The following is a 24,154-nucleotide window of genomic DNA, read 5'->3' on the forward strand; positions in this document are numbered from 1 at the left end:
GCTGGGTTTTGTGGTGTAAATGGTCTTAGTCCAGGGGGACCGGCTGTCTGACTAGTAGGACAGCCCACCCACACACTGGCCCTATGGAACAAGTCAAGCTACTGTCATCAATGCCGAGTGATATACATGCAGAGTTTAACTAACACAGTAAAATCCAGAGTGTTCATTTAACTCAGAGTGTACATAATGTGACAAAATGGGCCTGTAAGGGTCCATTTGTACTGTAAGGGTCATTTGTACTCTATCAGAGTTATAAATGGATACAATAACAGCCTCTCAAGGGTACTGATAGGTCAATATTGTGGTTCTGGTAGAACAAAAAAAAAGTTTTGCCCTTGAGATGTTGAGAGGGATTCAATTTATGAGCACTATATATAACTTTTCAATATGACTGAAACTATTTAGGCTGGAGGACAGAAAAGAGGGCAGACAGCCCTGCAAAGAATGCTGATAATCTGAATTGAATTCATCGAGTAAAAGGCCATTCATTGTATCATGTGATGGGTGTTCAACCGACCGCATTATCTCACTACACGGACTACAGTATTCAACTTAACTGTTAGTGTATGTTGATGAATAGGTTAGGTTCATGCCGTATTACAGAACAGATTATTCTATGTATCCATCACATTGATCAGGTTAAGTTGTTGTCTACTCTGGAGTCCCCCCGCCACCACGTCCCAGACTCTTGAATCCCCCGGGTAAAGGGCATAGCCAGTATCACTTCAGATGGCATTTAGATATGGTTGGATGACATTTAATACAGACTCAGAGTTGTGTGAGGCCACAACCTTCAGGTATAAGAATTTGAAAGAACAGCGGGAACATTTGACTCTGTCAGAGATGACATCACATTGCGCATGGACGCGCGCGCGCGCACGCACGCACGCACGCACGCGCGCACACGCGCACGCGCACACGCACACGCACACGCACACGCACACGCACACACACACACACACACACACACACACGATACTGTCCATCATGACCGCCAATGTATTAGGCTATTGCTTTTATAACATAACCAACAATTAGCATTTAGCAGTGAGATGGGATAGATACACCCAAAATTTTAACCAAAATCTTATGTTGTATAATGTAACCATGGCTTATCGTTATTATACAACAGAAAGCTTCAATGCTTCCAATGGGGCGGTCCAACTCTAAATGTTATAATGCAGTACAAACAAAAGCCTCTGCATCTTTCTCTTGCTTTCTCTTCCTCTTTCACTCTCTACCTGCTTCTCTCTCTCTCTCTGAACCACCCCTCCACACACACACACACCATGGGCAAAGAAAGAACACTGTGTCTAAATGTCTACATAATCTGTGTGTTCTTTGTGTATGAGCATATGTTCACTGGGGCGACGAAGGGCACAGTTCAGTGAGACCCCTGTACCTCTTGTAGGGGCCTAGGGAGAAGCCATGATACACACAACATACACAAACTACACACATTCACTTACTCCAACTACACACTTTACCAGACTGACCCGACCAGAATTTACAGGATCACCTACAGAAAGGCATAGGGGATTATGGGAAACAGGAAGTGGACACTGTTCATGACAATACTAAGCTTTGCGTAAACATGGAGCCACCGAGCGGAGTCAAATACATTTGAGGACATAATAATGTTATTACCAACAATATGTGACGATGTACTGTAGAAGGCTATGATGTATAAATATAATAATTATAGTAGTCTACCCAGTACATATGCCTGTCGTATGAGGGCATGTGTGTCCATGCATATGCTTTTCTATGTGTGCATATTATATGTGCATGCGTGGCGGTCTTCTGACCACGGCAGTATTTAGTAGGTAGGTCCAGGATAGTGGAAGGGGGTCTTGGTTGGGTTCTCTGGTTTCAAACAGTGCCAGAGCCCTGGGACTGGACCATGTCAAAGGGCCTATCCCTAGTGAGCCATATTAGGGCCCCAATCCCCAATCAATCAGCACCACGCTAAAAAAGAATCCCCAACAAGGCAGCAATTTAGCTCCGCAGAGGGTTTAACGAAACATGTGTGCGAGATAGGGTTTGCAGCCAGGCAGAGTGTGCGTGTGTGTGTGTGTGTGTGTGTGTGTGTGTGTGTGTGTGTTCACATAGCTATGTGTGAAAACCGTTGAGACAGGAGAGAAAAACCTCAGTCTGCTCCGGATGTCAAAAGTAGGGTACATGAGAGGGCAAACAGCTACTCAGACTGCCTTTTGTTCCTTTGTTGTGATTTAATACAGTAATAAGAACTACTTTACAAATACATTCTATCATATAAAGAAGCTCATAGAATTAGAAAAATAAATCTATTTAATCCTAATGCAAGAAGACGAGGTTATAAAAGAAAATCACAAGCTACAGTACAAACTTAGTTCAAAGACATTTAAGTTAATTTCCCATAATGAAAAACCCAACTAATCATTGGCTAAGTAAGCAAATTATTAATGTTTCCTTTCTGTAAGAGTATTTACCATTTAGCATTCATGCACCATTTATCACATTTGACAGTTAAGTCAATTGGCTCATAAGCATGGAAATGTTTTCAGGCAAATGCACCTTTGTCTAGTGTCTGGATTTTGTAAACTATAGGCTGATGACATGACGTGAAAAATATATTTTAATCAGGCTTAGTTTGGATCCCTGCTGGCCAACATCTGACAACCACAACGCTGTTGACTTTGGCACTCAGGTAAGAAGGAGTGAAACCAGAACCCTTAATGCAGCACAAACACAAGTTCACACATTCAATAAAAGGCCAATTGAAATCTTCTGTAACATGCAGAGTACAGTAATCACCCCTTTAGCACCCACTGCCTTTACTTTGAACTCAATAAAGCCGTTAATAAAAATAGGTACAGTACTACTGTATATATACACTTATTATTTGGACCATATCACCATCTATTTATATACATGAATTAATAATTACATAGTAGGCTAGTAGATACATGAATGATTCATTTTCAGTCAAATACATTAATGGTACTGTAATCACTTTATGGTTGTCAGTTGTTAAAATGTATGGCTGCAGCACCCTTCACTAAAGATGAATACTGTCCGAATAAGGCTTAAAGTCTTTTTATATTTGAAAGAGAATTATGAGGAGAGATGCACAGTGGGGAGCATCGCTCACAAGCCGCTGTCGGTGATTCCTTTTTAAGAAAGGTCGTCGGGACGGAGCGAAAGCGACAGGAAGATGGAGAGAGCAGCCGGGTCAGACAGTAGATGAAAAGAAAGAAGACACTTGAGCAGAAGAGCGGGATGGAGGAGAATCTGGTCTGCGTTAGAGCAGCTGTCTCATCCTCTGCTACGCAGACAGTGGAGAAAGCTTGGAGGAGGGAGGGAGGGGGTTTGTAGGGAGTGAGTGAGTTGTGTGTGTGTGTGTGTGTGTGTGTGTGGGGGGGGGGGGGGGCTGGGGGGTGCAAAGATATTTTTGTAATTGCTTTCTTTGCCAGCGTTGAGAGAAAAGCGCTGGGGGAAGCTTTGGGAAATTTAAACAGCCTTGACAGCCAGGGTGTAGTGGTATTAATCTTTTCAAACGGAGAGAAAACCCCTCTATTATAAACACAGACACAGAGCCCCTGATCAGGGGTGGTACGCCGCCTACACTTTGTATATAACTGCCTGTCGAACAGAAAACCCTCTAACCTCGGGGAGGGCGACGACGAACAAAAAAGCTGAAATGGGAGTTAAAGGTTTTGGTGTGAAAAGGGAACCGTAACAGGCTGCGTCTGTGCTCAGCCTGACTGCAGGCATACATGGCTTTACGTCTGTGCTCAGCCTGACTGCGTCTGTGCTCAGCCTGACTGCAGGCATACATGGCTTTGTCTTGTCGAGAGGAAAAGCTCAGCTCCCACCATGTGTACATTTACATTTCACTGTCTATTCTTTTCTCATCATAACATCAAGTTTCCCATAATTTTCAAAATAAGTGAACATATTATGTACATATTATGTAATTATATACGACTCAAACCTCTAGTATGTGATATACATTATACTGTATGCACAGTACACACACACACACACACACACACACACACACACACACACACACACACACACACACACACACACACACACACACACACACACACACACACACACACACACACACACACACACACACACACACACACACACACACACACACACACACACCATTGTGTTGTTGTTTTCATTCGTTTTTCCTTGTCCTTTACTGTTGATCTCAACCTCAACTATGCATGAAGTGGATAATTCAAGGCCTGCTCCCTGGGAGTGCAGGCTGCCATTACACTGGCCTCAGTTAGGAGTTATTAAGTGTCTCTGATCTGAGCTTACAGCCAAATCTGCTGTCGGCCTCGCTCCCCTAATCGGACCTGAAAGCTGGCCTCCCTGCAGAAACACGGCATCAAAGAACAACACACTACCCCAAGTGTTAATGGTGCCATCCTCCTCCCCGGCTAACACTGTTTTTCTTTCACTCCCTGCTCCGTCTCCCTCTTTTCCTGAACAAGGAGGAAGTGTGGGGGTTAGAGAAAGAGCACACGAGAGAGAGAGAGACAGAGAGTGAGAGTTGGGGTCTAATTTTGGCTGGCGAGACGTTTTCCCCTTGCCCTCTGTTTGTTCTGGCTCTGTGAAAACACGGAGGGTGGGAGGAGAAAGAAAATGGAGGGAGAAGCAAGAACCAGGGACGTGGGGTGGAGGGGAGAAGGGGTGTGGGGTACAGTCCCATTGATACAACAACCAAAAGGTTCTTTTAGAAATCAGAAAATTATTGTGATTATCTTTTGCGGGGGAAATGGGCTTTAATGAGGAAAAGATCCGAAGCCGCAAACTTTCCATCCCTGCTCCTTAGTGAATGTTTTCTCGTTCAATCACACACCCTATTCTGCCCAGCAGTTTCCCCCAACTCTTCTTTCTGATTTTGCTCACTCTGCCACTCTCTGATATATGCTCTGGTCACGCTGAACCACAGTACAGACATGCTGGCTGGATTGTTTAAACATCTATGCTGCGAGCTTGAGGTTTGTCTCTAAAGAACCAACCGAATGGAGGGAGAGAGAGGACACACACACACACACACACACACACACACACACACACACACACACACACACACACACACACACACACACACACACACACACACACACACACACACACACACACACACACACACACACACACACACACACACACACACACACACACACACACACACACACACACACACACACACACACACACACAGAGAGAGAGAATGTGTACATGCAAACCTAACTCGGAAGAGCAGGAAACCCAAGCACAGACCAATTCAAACAAAACTGGGCAGAAACAGGACTCAAGCTTAAAAAGCTCACTGGTGGACCCTGGAGGCTGTGCTACTCCTTACACCAAAGCAGACCAAAGTGGTTTGAATCATTAGAGCCCCATGTTCTTACTAGCAGAGCTTTAATTTAATTTAAAAGCTAATTTCATGGCAATCTACCCATTAGATTTTGAAATATATTGTGTGCAAGTGGACATGGACTAAGGCCTGGGGTCACCAAAATCATTAGGGTTCATCCTAATAGGATCATGAAATTGCAGATCATTGCAGATCCTAATAGGATCATGAAAGTGCAAACTGACATACCTTAACTAACTACCACTGACCTAGTGATGCAGTATATTAATAACCTTTGGCCGCCGGTATTAAATTAATTCACCCGTATACCACCAGGATACCCTTATTTTGAAGGAGCCAGAACCCACGACTGGATGTTACTTATGTTACTTAGGAGTGTGTGTTGTGAGTGTGTGTCGTGTTTCCAGATCTGGTCTTTTACTCGGACACAACAACGGCTTACCGCGACCATCGGTTTGTTATGGACCATCGAATTAACCTTGTTTTGACAGATACAGTGGGTGCGGATGCACGCGCAGTTCAAGATGGTGCACTCCATCTTCACGTAGCAACCCGGTGCTAATGTAAGTAGCATCGATCATAACCACTATAAAAAACAATTGCCGTCAAGTACATCTACGGCAATGGCGGGAGCCGTATTAATTTAATTTGCCATAGATCTACGGCATATGCGTTAAAAGGGTTAACAAATGGGTTCTCAGAAAAATATATAGTAATAGTATACTTGAAAATATGTTATTTACCATTCTTTGCTACTAGAAATCCCTGATTAGCTAATAGTTTAGCATTTAGTAATATGTCGATAAGGGGGATATTATTCTAAATCCTGACAGTGACTATTCCAACCCTGCAAGACCACAATATGTTATTCTACGTGCCATGAGTGTGCACGTGCACGCACAAGGGTGAAAAACCTTTCTTCTGAACTAACCAGTCTATGTGCCAGGTGTCTTTCCAAAAACTGTCAATCTGAGAGCAGTTTTCTTTTTCTTTTCCACTCCGCCACATCAATAGCTGACGTAGAGCATGTAGGCAGAGGTCAGCACATGCCATCATTAGCTGACCTTGTCTTCTTCACATCTGCCAGTCCTCCTTACAACTAATAACATGGCCATGACACTAATGATGAGCAGCAGTGACCATCACCCCCACTGGCATGTAAAACAGAGGCCCCTGTCCATTCAAATGAAATGTCATAATGAATGCATTTAAACAGTTATGAAACAGCTGCACGCCTCTGAACGTGGCTCATGGTGAGCAGAGTGACAGAGTTAGCAGAGTGGAGGGGGCAAACAAACCCACCAGAAGCGCTTGATTTATCTTATCTTAACCAGATGAACCCCAGCATCCCTATTCCGGGGATAGGGATGCTATTCAATCAAAACGTTCAATCAAAATTGCAGATCTAAAGTACAAGCTCAAAGTGCATTGTGAGCTTGTCGATAGGCTCTTTGTCGACTCTAGTGGAACATTGATGGAGATAGGTGAGAATTGTTGAATAATAATGACGACCACATTCTCACATTATCAGCACACACCGCCTTTCTTTTCCAATAGATATACATTTGAGTATAGGAGGGACAACAGACAGAGGATCCAGTATCTGTTCAGATAAAAAACAAGAAGATCCTGTATCTGTTGAGATGAAAGGCAAGACAACGTGTTGTGTAAGTTGACAGCGGATCCGTAGTGAGGCAAGGTTCATAGGCTCCGATTGCTCTACTCTAACTACCCAAGAGAGTTGATGGAAGACCTTTAACTCAATGGACAATCAGTGCCATGAATATGAAACAGCTCATGAATATACAGTACCTCCTGTTGAGTCTCTCTCTCTCTCTCTCTCTCTCTCTCTCTCTCTCTCTCTCTCTCTCTCTCTCTCTCTCTCTCTCTCTCTCTCTCTCTCTCTCTCTCTCTCTCTCTCTCCTCTCTCTCTCTCTCTCTCTCTCTCTCTCTCTCTCTCTCTCTCTCTCTCTCTCTCTCTCTCTCTCTCTCTCTCTCTCTCTCTCTCTCTCTCTCTCTCTCTCTCTCTCTCTCTCTCTCTCTCTCTCTCTCTCAATTGAGTATGTGTGCCATCAGTATACATGATTATGAATGTTTGTGTTTGTGCATGCATGCAATGTTGCATGCATGCACATTGTGTGTGTGCAGGAACGTAGTTAAGTGGATTTAGTTAAGTGTCTGCTTTCCACATTGTGCCAGAGTTTTTGATTGAATATTCCAAGAGTCCTGCGTGGAACATGGCAGGCAGCCTCGCCATAATGTCATTGGAGAGAAACAGCCAGCTCATGTCCTTTGATCTGCCGAGGATCAAACGAACAAGAAACTTCACACAGATTTATTCCATAATGCTGGGGAGATGTCAGAACCAAACACAAAGGTCACGGTGACATTTTCAAGACTATCATATGTAATACTGTATATTCTTTCATCAAACGTATATTCTTGTTTATTTAGTCATTTGTTGCAGCTTAATTTGACTAGGAATGAATGATTAGGAATAAAAATCAAGGTTCAAAGTTATTCACGTCATTTGAATTCTTATGCACACTTGCACTCCAAGTTCAACTACTGGTGCATGCCCTATATAATGGCAGACAATATACAACTGTACACACAAGATGCCCCTAACTGTAACTTTTCCTGTTTGACCTGAACGTTTGAAAACGTTAGTATACACAGATTGCAGTCAGGTTGAGGTCAACTCAATTTCAACTGAAATCATTAAAACAGATTAACCATATGAACCATAGCATCTCTATACTATTAATCATTAAAACAGATTAACCATATGAACCATAGCATCTCTATACTATTTCATTAAGACAGATTAACCATATGAACCATAGCATCTCTATACTATTTCATATTAAATCATTAAAACAGATTAACCATATGAACCATAGCATCTCTATACTATTTCAACTGAAATCATTAAGACAGATTAACCATATGAACCATAGCATCTCTATACTATTTCATTAAGACAGATTAACCATATGAACCATAGCATCTCTATACTATTTAACCATATGAACCATAGCATCTCTATACTATTTAACCATATGAACCATAGCATCTCTATACTATTTAACCATATGAACCATAGCATCTCTATACTATTTCTGGGGAAGTTATAATAGGCAAACCTTCTTCGAAAATAGCAAAATAAATGGCACACACTTTTAATTGAAATTCCAGAGTTTCTTACAAATTAAATGATCCAAAACCCAGTTACCAAAATGCCAAGGGTTTATGTTGATTAAGTTAAGTGACCATGGAGCAATAGTAGCATTAAATTAGGTTGAAGATTCTTGTTTTGTTTTTCGTTTTTTTTGTCATGAGTACACAGAACACGACCATTACGTGGCGAATGGCAATAAATTAACATCATTTGTATTCGGAACAAAGTAAATCATTTGGGGGTATTGCAACCGCAATAAATCTGTAAGAATCAACTACAGAATAGTGAATGAATGAATGAATTGTTTTGCCGTAGTTTTGTTCATGTTGTTTATTCGTCACCCCCCACCCCCCCATGAGTAAAAGCCTTTAGACTCTAAAGGGCCTTTGGTAACCTCTTGTGTTTAGAGGGTACCGAAGTAGACGGTGGGCCCTAATAGATGCCTACGATATTGCAGGTGTACATTTATTAATATTACAGTGTTTCCCCAACCACTGTATTCAAATCCACCACCCCTGAATGAACTACGTATAGTCCCACGTGACCGGAATGATTATATTCACATTCATTATTATTACCTAAAACTACCTAAAACACTTTATAGACTGAATTTAAGGTACAGTAGGTATAATTGTCAGTGAAATATATAGGATAGGATTTGACATGAAGTCCTGTCCTACATCATAAGTGTTGTACCACTGATTAGGCATTTCGAACATAGCTATTCTTCACTTCTCATAAATCCATAATATGATAATGTAATTGTCTCCACCAGGCCGAAGGCATGGTGAGAGAGTATGTTTTGCACTCCGTCCGTGTGTGTGTCCGTCCGTGTGTCCTTCCGTCCGTCCGTTACCAGCTAATCTCCGGCACCGTTAACCCGGTCGATGCCAAACTTTGCACACACACTCCCTAGATGCCAACGATGAACCTCTGCCCCGCATTTTCCAGAATGGCCTGTTATAGCGCCACCATGAGGCAGCTTTTCACATTTGTTACCTAAAACTGCACCGATCTGCGTGAAACGTTGCATGCACACTCCCTAGAGGCCAAGGACAAACCTTTGACCTGCATTTTCCGCATCTGCCTTTTATAGCGCCACCAGGAGGCCGACTTTTGTAAAACACATTTTTGGATATTACTCCTCCAGATTCTGTCCAAAAATCTCACAAATCGTTACACAGTATCTCTATGGTCATGTGCTCAAGTCGGATCTGTCCGATATTTCATATTCCACCCTAATTGCCTATAATTGCCTTTCACAGTTTGCAAGATTGCCCCGTTTTGAACAAAAGCCTCAAATCATGAACACAGCATGCAATTTACGTGAAATCTTTCACACATTTTCTTACTAGGCTGAGGAATATATCCCACCCTTTTCACATTGGCCTGTTATAGCGCCACCAACAGGTTGATTTTTGCAAAACAGGTTGATTGGAACAAAATGCCTCAAATCATCCAATTGCCATACAAGGCAAACATGTTTATATTACTACTAAACATTTTGCCAAACATCTCACACAGTCCTATCCTCCTGGTGGAGACCTGTGCCCAGAAGGGCACTTTTTCTAGTTATAACATGTTTTCTATATTAGAAAGTGGCTCTGTACATGTACAGATGTTTACTCACTCTGACCAAGAAAAAAAAGAATGCCAAAGCACAGATATATAGCAGTTAGTCAGATATATAGCACTACGTCCTGTCCCTTGCCATTTTACTCTTAAACTACGTACATGGCCGTGTCGTGGTGCATAATCAAGAGACATACAATCCCGCCCAAACTGTTTTAGCCATCATGGTGGAAATGTTGGCATTGGCCAAAATGCCTTGATCCATATACCAAACAGAACGTCCCTCCATATGTCATTTTTTAAGTTATGACATTTGTATTTCTCAAAATGATGGTATTAGGTATCCAGCATGACTTGGCTGGGTGCAGTGGAAACACGCTGACAAAATGGTTAGCACTAACAAGCAATCAGTTTCTCTTAAAGCAATATTTCTCTTGATTCGATTTAGGGATTATTGCCGTGTTTTAATTCTAGTCGCATGCTCCTTACCACTCTCTCTACTATGTTTAGGCCATTGGCGCCATCATTGCCGTTTCAACAGTGTCCAGTATTGTGTTGTGGCCCTGAGCAGATACAGTACATAAAGTGAAAGGATGATCGAGGAAAAACAGACTTACTTTGAAGGCCGTCCTGGCAGAAGTGTTGGGAGTGGATCTGGAAAAGAAGACAATGATTTAAACAATGTATATATTACAGGAGGAACAATACTGTTCCAGCCCAGACATTCCTGTCTAAGCTGCCAGCTAGGTGAAAGCATGGAGAGAGGTGAGAGTTGGACTTACTACTACCACTACTACCAACTGACTGGTATTGTAATATTTATGCTGTATTGTATATTCTTTTTTTTTTAAAGCAGTACTGTAACTGTACATTATAGAAATTGACCTAAAAATATATATTTTTCTTAAAATCCTAAATTAACACACGCACACACAGCTGTAAGTAATATTTAGGACGACCGTTTAGCCGATTCTACTCTATGGCTCCGAGACATTTATAGAGAAACGGTTGGATGGCACTTACACCCGCCTTCTAATGAGAACGAGAAGAGCCACCCATCGACTAATCTAATATACGGCAACCTTCCCCGTGTTTCTTCACTAGTCCGATCCAGAACACCACAGTTTTCCGACCACTGCTACAGAGCTGACAATGAGGTTATATCTTATATCTTCCATCTTCTCTGGAATCCTGCCTCAAAGCAGACCAGAGGTAGAAAACTGTTGTTCCCAGGAACTGGGGATGGCAATGAAGGAGCGGAAAGTCTGGCGTGGCATTGTGAAATCCATGATCTCGACCGGGGTCGAAAAATGATGATGATGATGTAACTTACCGAATTTGACAAATAGGACACCCGTGGTGGACACGGTGCCCTGGTTGTTGTTGGCCACACACTGGAAGTAGCCCGTGTCGGTGGTGTCCAGGTTGCGGATGCGGAGGCGGGAGCCATACGCCGTGGGACGGTAGGAGATGCGCCGAGGCTCCTGCACCACGGGAGCATCGTTCTTCAGCCAGCGCACACCGGGCAGGGGGTTCCCAGACACGCGGCAGAAGAGCTCGGCGGTGTGTCCGAGGGAGGTGGTGATGTTATTCATGGGAGCGTCCAGGCGGATGAACAACGGTCCTGGGAGAGGAAGAGGGGAGGATAGAGGGCCGTGAGGGAACGAGGGAGCCAAGGAGGGAGGGGGCAAGTCAAAGGGGAAACGAAGTGAATAGATGAAGAGAAGGGGAGGAAGAAAAAGGGGGCAGATGTGGAATTGAATAAAGATGCAACATTGCACCGAACACAGAACAGCATAAGGAACCCATAAATAATAATAAATACTCTAGGTCTGCATCAAAGGAGAACGAGACAGACTATAAAAACAGGAAATAAAAAAACATTTTTTCTTTCTTTCTTTCTTTCTTTCAGTTAATTTCATTTCATTTCAGAAATGTGTTTAAAAAAGAAGAAATAAGAATTTGCTCCTTCATAATATTAAACAATGCAGCCTGGGCCGTGGCTCAGCGGTCCAGGCACCTTGGCCGGTAGTCCGAGTCTGGCAGTGTGCCGCGGGCTCGACTCCCGATCCCGACGGCCTTTACTGCATGTCACTCCCCCATCTCTCTCCCCCATTTCCTGTCAGCCTACTGTCTGTCCCTCTATAAAAATAAAATAAAGGCGAAAGCCACAAAAAAAAACATTACAAAAAAAAGAAGAATTAAGCAATGCGATGATGGACGGCCATGTAAAGGTTCCTGAGATGAGATACTGACCATGACTAAATGAGAAAAATGCTCTGATGAAGGCTGCATAGCCGAAACGCGTAAGCGTTCCTTTTTGATGTGTGCCAATAAAGAAATGGAAATGTGAGTACTTGTGACCAGATTTGACTGAGAGACTGCCATCGCGCAAATTCCAGCTTTTCACCAGAGGATAAACGTTTTTTTTTTTTTTTTTTTCAAAAATGAGTTAATAGCACAGGCAGACTCTTCACATACTAGAGCATGTCTGAAATAAGTGTCAGAGCTGAAATCGACATGTAAATATGAAATAAATGCTTAAACATGTAGCTAGGTGTAATGTTAGAGACCACAGAAGTGAACCTTTCAAGCCTGTTTTCTCAATTCGCTTTTTTCTGCAAGACATTACTCTATAAGCCATATCTCCAAAACTGGTGGGTCAAACTGAACAACCAATATGTCAATTTGAAGCTATGGTTCCCTGCTTTCACATGATATGAAAAAACGAAAATTCAAAAAAATCCAATGGCAGTCCCTCAGTCAAATTTAGTCACACTTTGTCCGCCGTTTGTTAAATTTTTGGATGTGCTACATTTTTGGATTTTTTTTTTTAAATTACAATTTTTTGATGTATACTGCCCATGACCTCAGCTTCTTAGGATAATACTACTGATCTGCAGTGTTAAGTGTGGTGGTGCGTGTGTAGTCATGTAGAGTGTGTGTGTTTGTGTGCATTTGCGTCTGCCTACAGGGTGTCCTGTTGTGCAACACAAAACTGCACCGTAGGAATTCTTTAGCCTGCAAAATATGTTGTGGTTGCCACTGTGGTAACAAATTATTAGACTTTTCACCATGGCTGTATATCACATGGGAAGTTTTATTTATTTAGTTTTCACAATCCAGCTCTGTCGGGTGGAAATGTCATGTGTCCAAAACAGTCACTATTCAGGCTACAAATTAAAAAAGAGCAAAAAGTAGAAGATCTACAAGCTCAAAACGTTTCAAGCTTATGGATATGCTCAGTGGCGTGCACAGACATTTAGAGGGGCAGGTGCTCAAGTTAAAAAAGGGCACCTTGTGCAGCGTGTGGAACCGGCCGGTTGCCTTAATCTATTTTGGGCGGGAACCCCTTTTGGTGTTAGCATTATGTTATGCTTTAGCTATTGAAAAATAGCAGATCTACAAGCTCATAGCGCGCCACCGAGTGGCGCGCTATGAACTTGTAGGTCTGCTATTTTTGAAAAATCAAAAGAAAGAAAAAAAAAAGTTTTTTTTTTTTTTTTTTTTCAAAAGGGCACATTGCCAAAAGGGCAGGGGGTGCTCTAGCACCCCCTAGTGTCTATCTGTGCACGCCACTGGATATGCTACTTTTAAGACCTTTGCTTCACACTAGCAGGGCGTACATTTACGGGAAAAAAAACACAAAAAGTTAGAATATGGACTTGGACAAATTGCTTTTCCTGACTTGGAAAAGGTTCAGTGTGAGAACAGACCACAACACTGACAGTACACCAGTGGTTGTCAAAGTGGGTTCTGGGTCTTTAAGGGAGTGTCAGGGGGTCCTGACTCCCAAGCAAAATGTGTTAATAGGGGGGGGGGGGGGGGGGGGGGAATGCATATTAATTTGGGGACATGAAAAGGTTTGAGAACCACTGCAGTAGACAAAAGGCTGTCCGAGCCCAAGAGACATCATCACCGGAGTTCAGAGGAAGAAGAGGGCCCTGGAGAATGACAATGACCATTATGCCGAGGATCAGAATTTCCTTGAGGTTGTCAGAAACAACACTCTGGTGGGCCACCTAAGAGCTTAATGTGCGAGGGGAAAACCTCTGGAAAGTTCCCTCTAAACACACAGCTCTGGTAGGCAAGAAAATACCCCCGGTCACCGAGACCGGCCAAAACAAACAGGGGGCCGAGATGCATGCTGGGGGGAGTCTCAAGGGCTGTTCAGAAGGACTTGTATGTGTTTGCGTCTGGAAAAAGCAACAAAGAGGGAAAGGAGGTGGAAAGGTAAAAAGTCAACAGTGTGAGCACGTACTGTTCAGAACTCATGCAGAATACTACCGAGGTCAAATCCTCAGTGTCCATAAGGGTCCATAATCCATTTGGTTACATTTGTAAACTCTCTGAGTTACAAAAGGATACATTTAAGATACAATTAATGCGTTACCTATGTATTGTATGTAATAATGCTTTTAGCAGAACTGAATGAGCCATATTAATTCTTAAAAAATATGGATATTTTAGAAAGACATGACAGGAAGATAGAGGAAGCGATAGAGGCCACAGGGAGTTTTTTTTTTAATGTGTTCTGTATATACAGCAATGTATGGAATGTGACTTTGAGGGCCAAATTCATGAACATACATTGTGTTGCTGTTTGGTGGTCTCCGCAGAGACAGAAGGAGGCCCCTGGCACTACAGCTGCTAGTCGAAGGAAAACACGCATACACACATGCATATTATACTGCATTCCTCTCTACAGTGATGGGCACGGTGTGGGTGTGTAAGCGGTTGTGGTTATGTACATGTGCGCCTGTGCATGGCATGCATGTGCAAAGGTTTTGCATATGAATGTACATTTAATATTTAATTGTTTTTTGTAGCCTATTGAAGCCTGATTTATACCTCGATATACGACTGTGTACCGCACCAAAAATAACAGATTTTCAAATATATTGTTTTCTACATTCAGGGAGTGACATGGCTGTACTAGTACGGAAGACATTTTAGGCTTTTAGTCTGTTGAAACTGCATTGTGCCATAGAACTGCCACATGATGTTGAAAAAATAAAAAAGAGCTGGACTTGGTGTCACCCGATACTCTGTGTCACCTCTGTGCTTTGGTGTTGTGGTTGTCTGCCAGGCTTGTCTGACTCATACACCCAACACGTTGTCATGAGGTGTGTGCAAGGTGTATATGAGATATGTGTCAAGTGTGTGTGAGAGAGTGAGAGGGGGGACATTTGTGCAGGCATGTGGCCGAGCACACGGACACACAAACGTCACATATAATCGTACATACACGTACACTACACATACTCTCCTTCACACCCCAGACTCAGCAGTGACATGTGCTATTAAAGAGTATGTGACAACATGACACGCCCCCCCCCGGCATCACTTGTACCCTAATGCTTTGCTGTACAACAGATAGCAATAATAGGCTCAACAAGATGCTCTTGCTAAGCTGGAGGAAATCTGTCATGACGGACAGAATACACAAACTAAGTTCCAAAAAAATGTGGATGCAATTCCTTACAGTGCTTGACAATAGTTGAGTACATCTGGCTGCTATATATGGCTGCAACCACCCTTGTTTTTTCTTGTGTACGTGTGTGTGCGTGTGTGTGTGCGTGTGTGTGTGTGTGTGTGTGTGTGTGTGTGTGCATACGCGCGTGTGTGCGTGTGTGTGTGTGTGCCTGTTACTTGTTGTAGTGTTACTTAATACAATTACATTTGTAAAATTTTGAAAATGTTGGTGTGCACTGCATTAACGGCTACAACTGCATTAACGGCTATGTGTGTCCAGCAGTAGCCGTGTGTGTGTGTGTGTGTGTGTGTGTGTGTGTGTGTGTGTGTGTGTGTGTGTGTGTGTGCGTGTGTGTGTGTGGTAGGAGTGTGTTACAGGAAGAGGGGGTGTTGTGGTTTCCTGACCCATCCTCCCCTACAGCCCTGTCTCTCCCCCCTATGCAAACACTGGCTCTCCATACAACAATATACCAACCTACTGAGAAAAAGGGAGGATATTATTGAATTAACTGCAGATCTGAAGATATTCTATACTACTGTATACATGCCATTTCATTCATTACTATATTTAGGGCATCTTCAAATGGGATTGCCAAGGGTCAAAACATTTGACATAGATACAAATGTGCAGAAAGGCATATAGCACAAGTCAGATATACTGTACAGTGTACAGTATGCCACACATTAGGTGTGTTGGGGCTGAGCACAATGCTCCAGATCCTACATTCATATTTGGATAGTTTAGCAGAGCTTTTAGCCTATTTATTTGTTGTTTCTGTTATTTATTACCACACAGCGTGGAGTATTATGTGAAGTCAAGAGTTTATGCAATAGGACTGCATACAGTACATACCGTCGTCATATCATATCTTCCCTTCAGTCCCGTAGCAGCTGACCATGCATTCATGTGGTAAGAAACGTCACAAGGCACGCTCAAATTGGCTCAATAATGCCTCCTTTACACTTGAGGATATTTGCACTTACTTACTAAATAATGACTCTTCTGTGGGTTGAATGCAGGGAGAAACATATAGTGAAGAAGGAAACATCTTTCAGCCAAGTCGGGGCAGAGTCCAAATTGGACTCTGCCCGGACCAAAGAGACCACATAAACACCAGGCAGCAAGTAAGTGGTACAGTTTTTGGCAATTTTTCCCCACCAAGAGTACCTTGTTGTATACATAAACAAACAGTACATTAACACTCGACACACTGAGCATGCCAGTTTTTTCACTGTTTAATTAATGCCTCCTTTACACTTGATATTTGGACTACTAGTCTGACAACCTCTCATTTTGTGGGTTTTTAGTCCAACTGGGAACCATGCACCTTCACATAATACAAGACTCTTATGGGATTCTATAGGAGATATTGTACATATATTTAGGTATATGTGTCTATTTGTTGGGTAGAATGGGTAATTCATTCACACTGTACATTATTGACCATTGATTTAGTTTGCGTGCAGATGCACGCAAATGTCAGATGTCATATTTCTATGACATTGCCCATGGCCTCCTGAAAAAAGCAGCTCTTTTTAACGTTTGACTGCCTCATGGTCAACCCCTCACTTGCAACCTTTTCCAAATCCCTCTCTCTCTGGTGCTGAAAATGTCAGCAGCATACACTGAACACGTACTGGCTGTTGACGCTGTCGATCATCACCAGCCTATGAGCCAAGGCTCAAGGCTTAAGATAATAATAAACATGTTTGATTTGGAACGATCAAGACGAAAATAAAGACTGCATTAAGACATCGCGAACAAACACTAGACATTGCTGACACCTTTCTCGTGGCATATATTGGCCTTACATATATTCGATCTCATTACAATTCTGACAAATTTCCAGTCTGCGATGGTTCTTGGAATGATAGACACATTCCAGTCAATGGTGATGCGTGACGCACTTAACTGTGCCTGATAGGACAAGCACTCCCAACACTCCCTGTCTCGACTACCCTCTTAAGAGGTGCGCACGCACGCACGCGCACGCATGCACGCACGCACGCACACACGCACACGCACACGCACACACACACACACACACACACACACACACACACACACACACACACACACACACACACACACACACACACACACACACACACACACACACACCAGACAGTGGTGAACCATGGTGTCATTTCTGTGATATGTCTACCATGACGGCTGTATGTGTGTGTGGTTATCTCATCTCTGCTGTCTTTCGGTGTTAATTCCCAGCGTGTGAGTTCCACGCAGCTCGTCTCATATGTCGTGTTCTAGGCTCCCAGAGAACTAAAATCGCTTCCTTTCATTTGGTACATCCGTTAGAAAACATACGGGGGAGCGTTGGTGGGAAGCTGTCCACATGCAGAGTGCTGTAACTGCATTGATTTGAATTGCATATGCTTAAACTCTTCACTCCTCTGTATTTCCATAGCACATTTAGAAAAAATATATTATAATAATGAACGCACACTACCCAATCATAAATGTTTTAAAACTTTTTATATATATTACTGTGTCATGTTGGAGGTAACCCAGTTTATCTCATATCTTATTAGTTGCGTTGATGGATGGAAAATGTTTTTTTGAGTAGTGGGCCTGCACACTTCATTGACTGCAATAATAACCACCAATAAAGGAGTGGGGAGGAGGATGGCAGAAAGGCTTAAGAGTTGGGAGCAAGCACTTGGGAAGAGAAGAGAGAGAAGAGAAGAGAAGAGAAGAGAAGAGAAGAGAAGAGAAGAGAAGAGAAGAGAAGAGAAGAGAAGAGAAGAGAAGAGAAGAGAAGAGAAGAGAAGAGAAGAGAAGAGAAGAGAAGAGAAGAGAAGAGAAGAGAAGAGAAGAGAATTCCTGCCAAAGCCTTTACAACAAAGCCATTCTGTTTGTAATTGTCTCGTGTGGAGTGTTGTGGTGTTTGGCACCAGGATCACTGGGAAACTCAAATCCTAGCAGCATAAGCACTGTCCCTTTTCTGTGGCAGATGAATAAATGTTCCGCTGTCATCACCCTCTGCTTTATTACAGTCAAGAGGCCTTGAACAAATGCACCTTCACACACAGACTTTGCACAAACAAACAAATACAGGCAGACATAGACCAGTCCAGCGTGCACGCGCGCGTGCACACACACACGCACACACACACACACACACACAGAGAGAGTACTAGCACAGATCCATTTCCACTGCCCTGCAAGCATTGAATTGGTTAGAATTTAATTCCATGTTATACCGTGCTAAGCCAGCTGCTCCTCAGCAAGACACTGACCTGGAAACGGTACAGCTAACTAAACACACAGTAAATTAACATACCAGATTTCAAACCAATTATAGTCTTTCAACACGATCAATTTCCTGCTACTAATGCATGCCGAAAGGGCCACGCTTCTAAATACTGTCTACTCGGCCAATCAAAACCATTCCCTGCCTCCAGACACAACGCACGGTGCAATCACCATGCATATGTCAGATAAAGGACAGATGTTAGCTATGGGTGTGGTCTGAAATAACAGACCTACAGTGCACACCCACCCACCCACCCACCCACCCAGGCAGTATCAGCCAGTAAAAAACAGAAATGTCGAAACCTTCCTCAGTTAGCAACAGTCCATCACAGCTCAGGTGTCAATTATTAGATGGCAGTGCGGCGTGGCCAGTGACTGATCTAATGACCAAGCATGGTTGTCGTGTAAAATCCTCTGAATTAATTTATAATTTTATATATATATATATATTTTTTAGTTAATTATTATTTGAGTATTTGACTGGGTGAACAAACAGGGTTTGTGTTTAGAAGTGTCATCATTGATCTACTCCTGTATCTTCTCCAGACAGTGGCTTTCACTAGGACAATAGGCACTGTCCCTGGTGCTGAATGTAGTCACTCAACCTTTACAGTAACAGAACTTTTTCACAAACATACTATACTAGTCGTACTTCGCTTCGACTACAAGTAGGGTACATATCTTTACATTTCTGTTGTCAGACAATGGTGTGACTACAAAAAAAAGTTATTTGTTTCGAGAGTTGCATGAAGAATCATGAAGGATTCAAGCCATCCCAACCGCAGACTGTTTGAGATGTTGCCGCATGGAAAACGGTTTTGCAGTCTCAAAGCTACTGGAAATAGACTTCTTTCCCCGAACAATCAGATACATGAACCAACAAACTGATAAGAACCAGAGTGAAACAGGGCAAAGGAAAACGCTAGACCCCCCCCCCCCCCCCCCCCCATCCCTCACACCATCGGCCTCTTCTTGCACTATTATGCTCGAATTGCAGCTTAAACTAAGATTGTTGTATATATGGAACATAGCCTACTGTGAAGTTCTTCACACAAAGTTCACCTAAGTTTGTTACTACAGGGAAAATATGCACATCATGATTCATGACGTACATATGATACTCTTTTTACTCTTTGTTCTAGTCTTTGTTCTAGTCTTTTTTCTATCCCTTTGTGCGTGCGTGCGTGCGTGCGTGCGTGCGTAACCTTACCATCACTAGAGGTGTTCCATGAAGCAGGAACCACCACTCCAGGGTCTTGGGGAAATTCTGAATCTATGAAAAGAGGGAAAAGATTTAATTAATTCGTGAAGACTCTACCACAACATGAAGACTCTACCACAACATGAAGACTCTACCACAACATGAAGACTCTACCACAACATGAAGACTCTACCACAACAAAAAAATCATTCTCATCATTTTCAGTACCATTTCACTAGACGAATCAGACGCTCTCCAATTAAACTTTACAGAATTGCATATTTAAGTATTATTAAACTTCACTGCTCTTGTTCCGACGCACCAGTGGTATGCAACAACATATTCAGACAATCAGACATGTTGGAGGAGGGAGGGAGATGGAGAGCAAAGAGCAGTGGATTCAGAGTTACAGTCCAGATCAAAGGGCTTATATTACAGAACGAGCATCAAAGAGCAATTTGGCTTTAAACATGTATTTGTGTAATACTTTTATTTGTGTAATAATGATTATGGAACAAGAGAACACATTGTGTTGGATTCACATTTCAAATGTTTCACATGCTTTGTTCTCCAAGAAGCAAAAGGAAGAAATAAAGAAGTACACAGAATCCAAATACATATGCGTTATATAGATCATTTCGTAAATAGTAAGTACACAAATGTAAACACATGGACTCTTTGGTTAGATCTCCATCTATACACAGAGTTAGGACTGTCAGTTGTGACTGTGCACACACGTTTTCAGACGTAAATTGCACAAGACGAGGGAACATTAACAAGCGGGGGTCCAGCACTGTACTGGTGCTAGTATAGATCAAAGGGGGTTATTGTATTACAGCATGAGCATCAGTGGCTTCATGTGGACCTAATGCAGCGTTATTACTGGCTGACGACAGGACGCTTCTCTGCTTTTCATTACAGGAGAGGAGAGACACACAAAATGGCCCATGCTCGCCTGCAGCAGGCCAAGAGGTGATTCTTGACAAATGAGAAATCTTTCATTTTTATAAACACATGGGGCCAATGAAGCAGGATATGGTGATGCGTCTTGATGGGGAAAATATCAGTGAGGGTGCAACAGTTACCGGTAATCAAATACATTTATTTAAACCATTCGAATAAAATAATACATTTTAAATGAATAAAATATGTATTACTAAAATAGGTGCTCTTCATGCCTACAATGCGTTGCATTGAAAATACAGCCTAAGTGGTCAGAGCAAGCAACTTAGGCGATCATAAAAAATCTGAACAGTAAATAGGACACAAAATGAAGTTCTTGATTAATTGAAAACGTATTCGATTTTTTATAAGACTATCCCTGTGAGGTAGTTTAAACATGATGAATGAGTGAAGTGTTGACAACCATCAAAGGGCCTGCGCACATGCACGCACGCACGCATGCACGCACGCACGCACGCACACACGTACGTGCAACAATATCATTCAGAGAAACCTGAACAAGCATCAGTTTATACCTGAGAGGACGTGCAGCCAGTGTCAGAGTGTATACTGTACATGTGCTGTCATGGGGCACGTTCACTCACTGAACACTTTATGGTGAACCACAAGATCCAGAACTTAAACCGTCACATGTTTTTAACAGCGCAGCATGCAGGGGAACATCAAGGGGGGCTAAAAAAAAGGAACAGGCTGTGCTGCTAATTGGGTGATAATTTGTCATTTAACACGTTCCGTGTCAGGATGGTAACTGTGGCTGTGTGCTGTGAAATGAGCTGTGTTACCGAGTAGGGATTTGGGCTTCAGCACCTGTTGGCAACACAGTCTGAATCGCTGGCTTCTTCATGAGCTACATTCAGCAACACGTTTGGGGTTTTAAATTACATCTATTTTATGTTGTGTATTTGAGGAACAGCTTGTGTAACTGTCTGTGACTACTGTGTGATGATGTTTAACTGTGCCGTAGCTATGCTGCTATGTCTGCAAGTAGATTATGCTAATTAATCATCTCTGCTAACAAGCAAAACATACCATGGCGAGATCTAGACATCAGCTAATTTCACATAATTCCCACTGCTGCCTTCGATTTTTCAATACTAACTTGAGGGCAATGACAAAAGTGGTGTGTGTGCGTGTGCGTGTGCGTGTGCGTGTGCGCGTGTGTGTGTGTGCGTGCGTGCGTGCGTGTGTGTGTTTTTTTTTTTTTTTTTTTTTTTTTATAAAGTATATTTATTGGATTTTACAAACAGACATTACACAACATTACAGACAACAAACAGACATTACACAACAAGAACATAATAACAAACAAAAACGAAAAACAAAAAAAACAGCTCAGGCACAACATCACTATAAATAAAAAGATTGAACATACAAAGACATGGCAAGGACAATGAACCACAACGACTCTGAGTTTCGATAGACTCCCATTCAGTAAATACATCCATACAGCATACAAATACATGTTAAAGAGGCAGACAATACAGCTATCATAGGCACAAAACATCACAACAAGAGCAGACCCATGCATACTCCACTCAAAGGCGGCAACCGCCCCCCCCTCCAGGCGGCAGGGCCACCGCCCCAAGAAGCGGCCCCGACGCAATGCATCGAGACCCCTGCCCGGGCGACCACCCCCCCCATACCCAAAGGGCAGACCAGCCCCCACCCCAAAGCAGAGCACACGCGTGTGTGTGTTTTAATGACCCTGGGTCCCTGTGTGAGTCTTCATTTACTTTGTGTCCCAGGCTGAAAACAGGTTTTCTGTAGTTTACAAGGGAGAGAGGAGAGGGATGTCTCGGCCCACTAGTTTCACTAACACACGACTAGCCAAGCGCAGCCAGTTGAGAGCTGCAGCAGGGGACGCCGTGGACATGGGAAAAGAGGAGGAAGGTTTGAGGAAGGAAGAGAGGGAGAGGAAAGCAGAGTTAAGCCCCATTTATAATTCATCGTGGTTTGGTCTTTAGCACTGAAAATAGCTGATCTATAAGCTCACAATGTGACGTGGATGTGATGAGTTGTAAACGTATAGATCTCCAATCCTTGGCACACGACACCGCCATACGATGAAGTAAAAATGAGGCATTAGGTGTACTGTAGAGGGGCCTATAAAAGGGGTATGTGGGAGAACACTGAACCACACACCTTATAAAATAAAACAAGTTGTGAATATGAGGGGTCTGCTTGCTTCCTGAGGTAATCTAAGCCAAAGCTCTCTGCTCACCAATGGGAAATGGTAGTCTAACTTTTATAATCTTTTTGTCATTATGCCAATTCCCTAATTCCACCACACACTTGTGTGTGTACAGTATAGTCAAGTCATGTAATGTTTTAAGTTTTAACCATTTAACCCTGTATACTTTGATGTACGTACACTGAATAGCGATGCATCATGAGTTTGCAAATCTGCTGTTTTCACTATCAAATTCTTTAACCCTTTCTCCTTTTAAATTAACTACTGTGACAATTTCTCCTTTTAACTACTATGACAATATAATTAATGACATGCCCAAAATAGGGATGCTGGGTAGGTTGAAAGCAGTTGTTGAGAACTATTTTAAATGTCCCCCCCCCCCCTCTCTCTCTATCATGATAAGCCCACGGTGCAAACGTTTTTATTTCCTCCACCTCTTCCCTCCTGGAGTGTCTCTTGGAGAATAGCCCTACATGGAATGTCTCAAGACAATGTATCTGTAATTCTGTATTGTCCATGACAGGTTTCTCTTCCGTCTCCATTAGCTGAATACGGTTCAGCTGGCTCTTGGCCCATCAGCTCCACTTGGAGCATACAGTTTCCTTCTGTTAACACACTGATAGCATCTCCACCGCCTTGTCCGTAATGAAACATACAATATGTGAACTTATTTTCTCCCCTCAAAGCTATGATTTAAAAAAAAATCATGTTAAGCTAATGTTAAGGACAGACGCACATAGTATATATAGACCTATAAGTCTTGTGTCAGAAGCCTATATTTAATCTTTTTCAAGTTTCTCGTATGCACTGCCCCATACAGCTGTATTCAGCTAATGATGATAAAAAGCAAGCTTATCCCATATAAAGTCTTCTTATAAAGATTTTCTGTGGCTCAATTGTGACAG

The 24,154-nt window shown here is 42.5% G+C and overlaps 1 protein-coding gene across 1 annotated transcript in view; it reads right to left on the reverse strand.

Moving 5' to 3' along the window:
• The window catches only part of ror1 (receptor tyrosine kinase-like orphan receptor 1), a 150,249-nt gene that overhangs the window by 29,265 nt on the left and 96,830 nt on the right, over positions 1 to 24,154 (reverse strand). The window contains exons 2-4 of the mRNA XM_079506051.1: positions 20,105 to 20,167; positions 11,479 to 11,769; positions 10,763 to 10,799 (exon numbers count right to left, since the gene is read on the reverse strand). Coding sequence (XP_079362177.1) covers positions 10,763 to 10,799; positions 11,479 to 11,769; positions 20,105 to 20,167 — 391 coding nt within the window. The remainder of the gene's footprint in view (positions 1 to 10,762; positions 10,800 to 11,478; positions 11,770 to 20,104; positions 20,168 to 24,154) is intronic.

The sequence above is a fragment of the Electrona antarctica genome (genome assembly GCF_951216825.1).
Source record: "Electrona antarctica genome assembly, chromosome: 7".
NCBI lineage: Eukaryota > Metazoa > Chordata > Actinopteri > Myctophiformes > Myctophidae > Electrona > Electrona antarctica.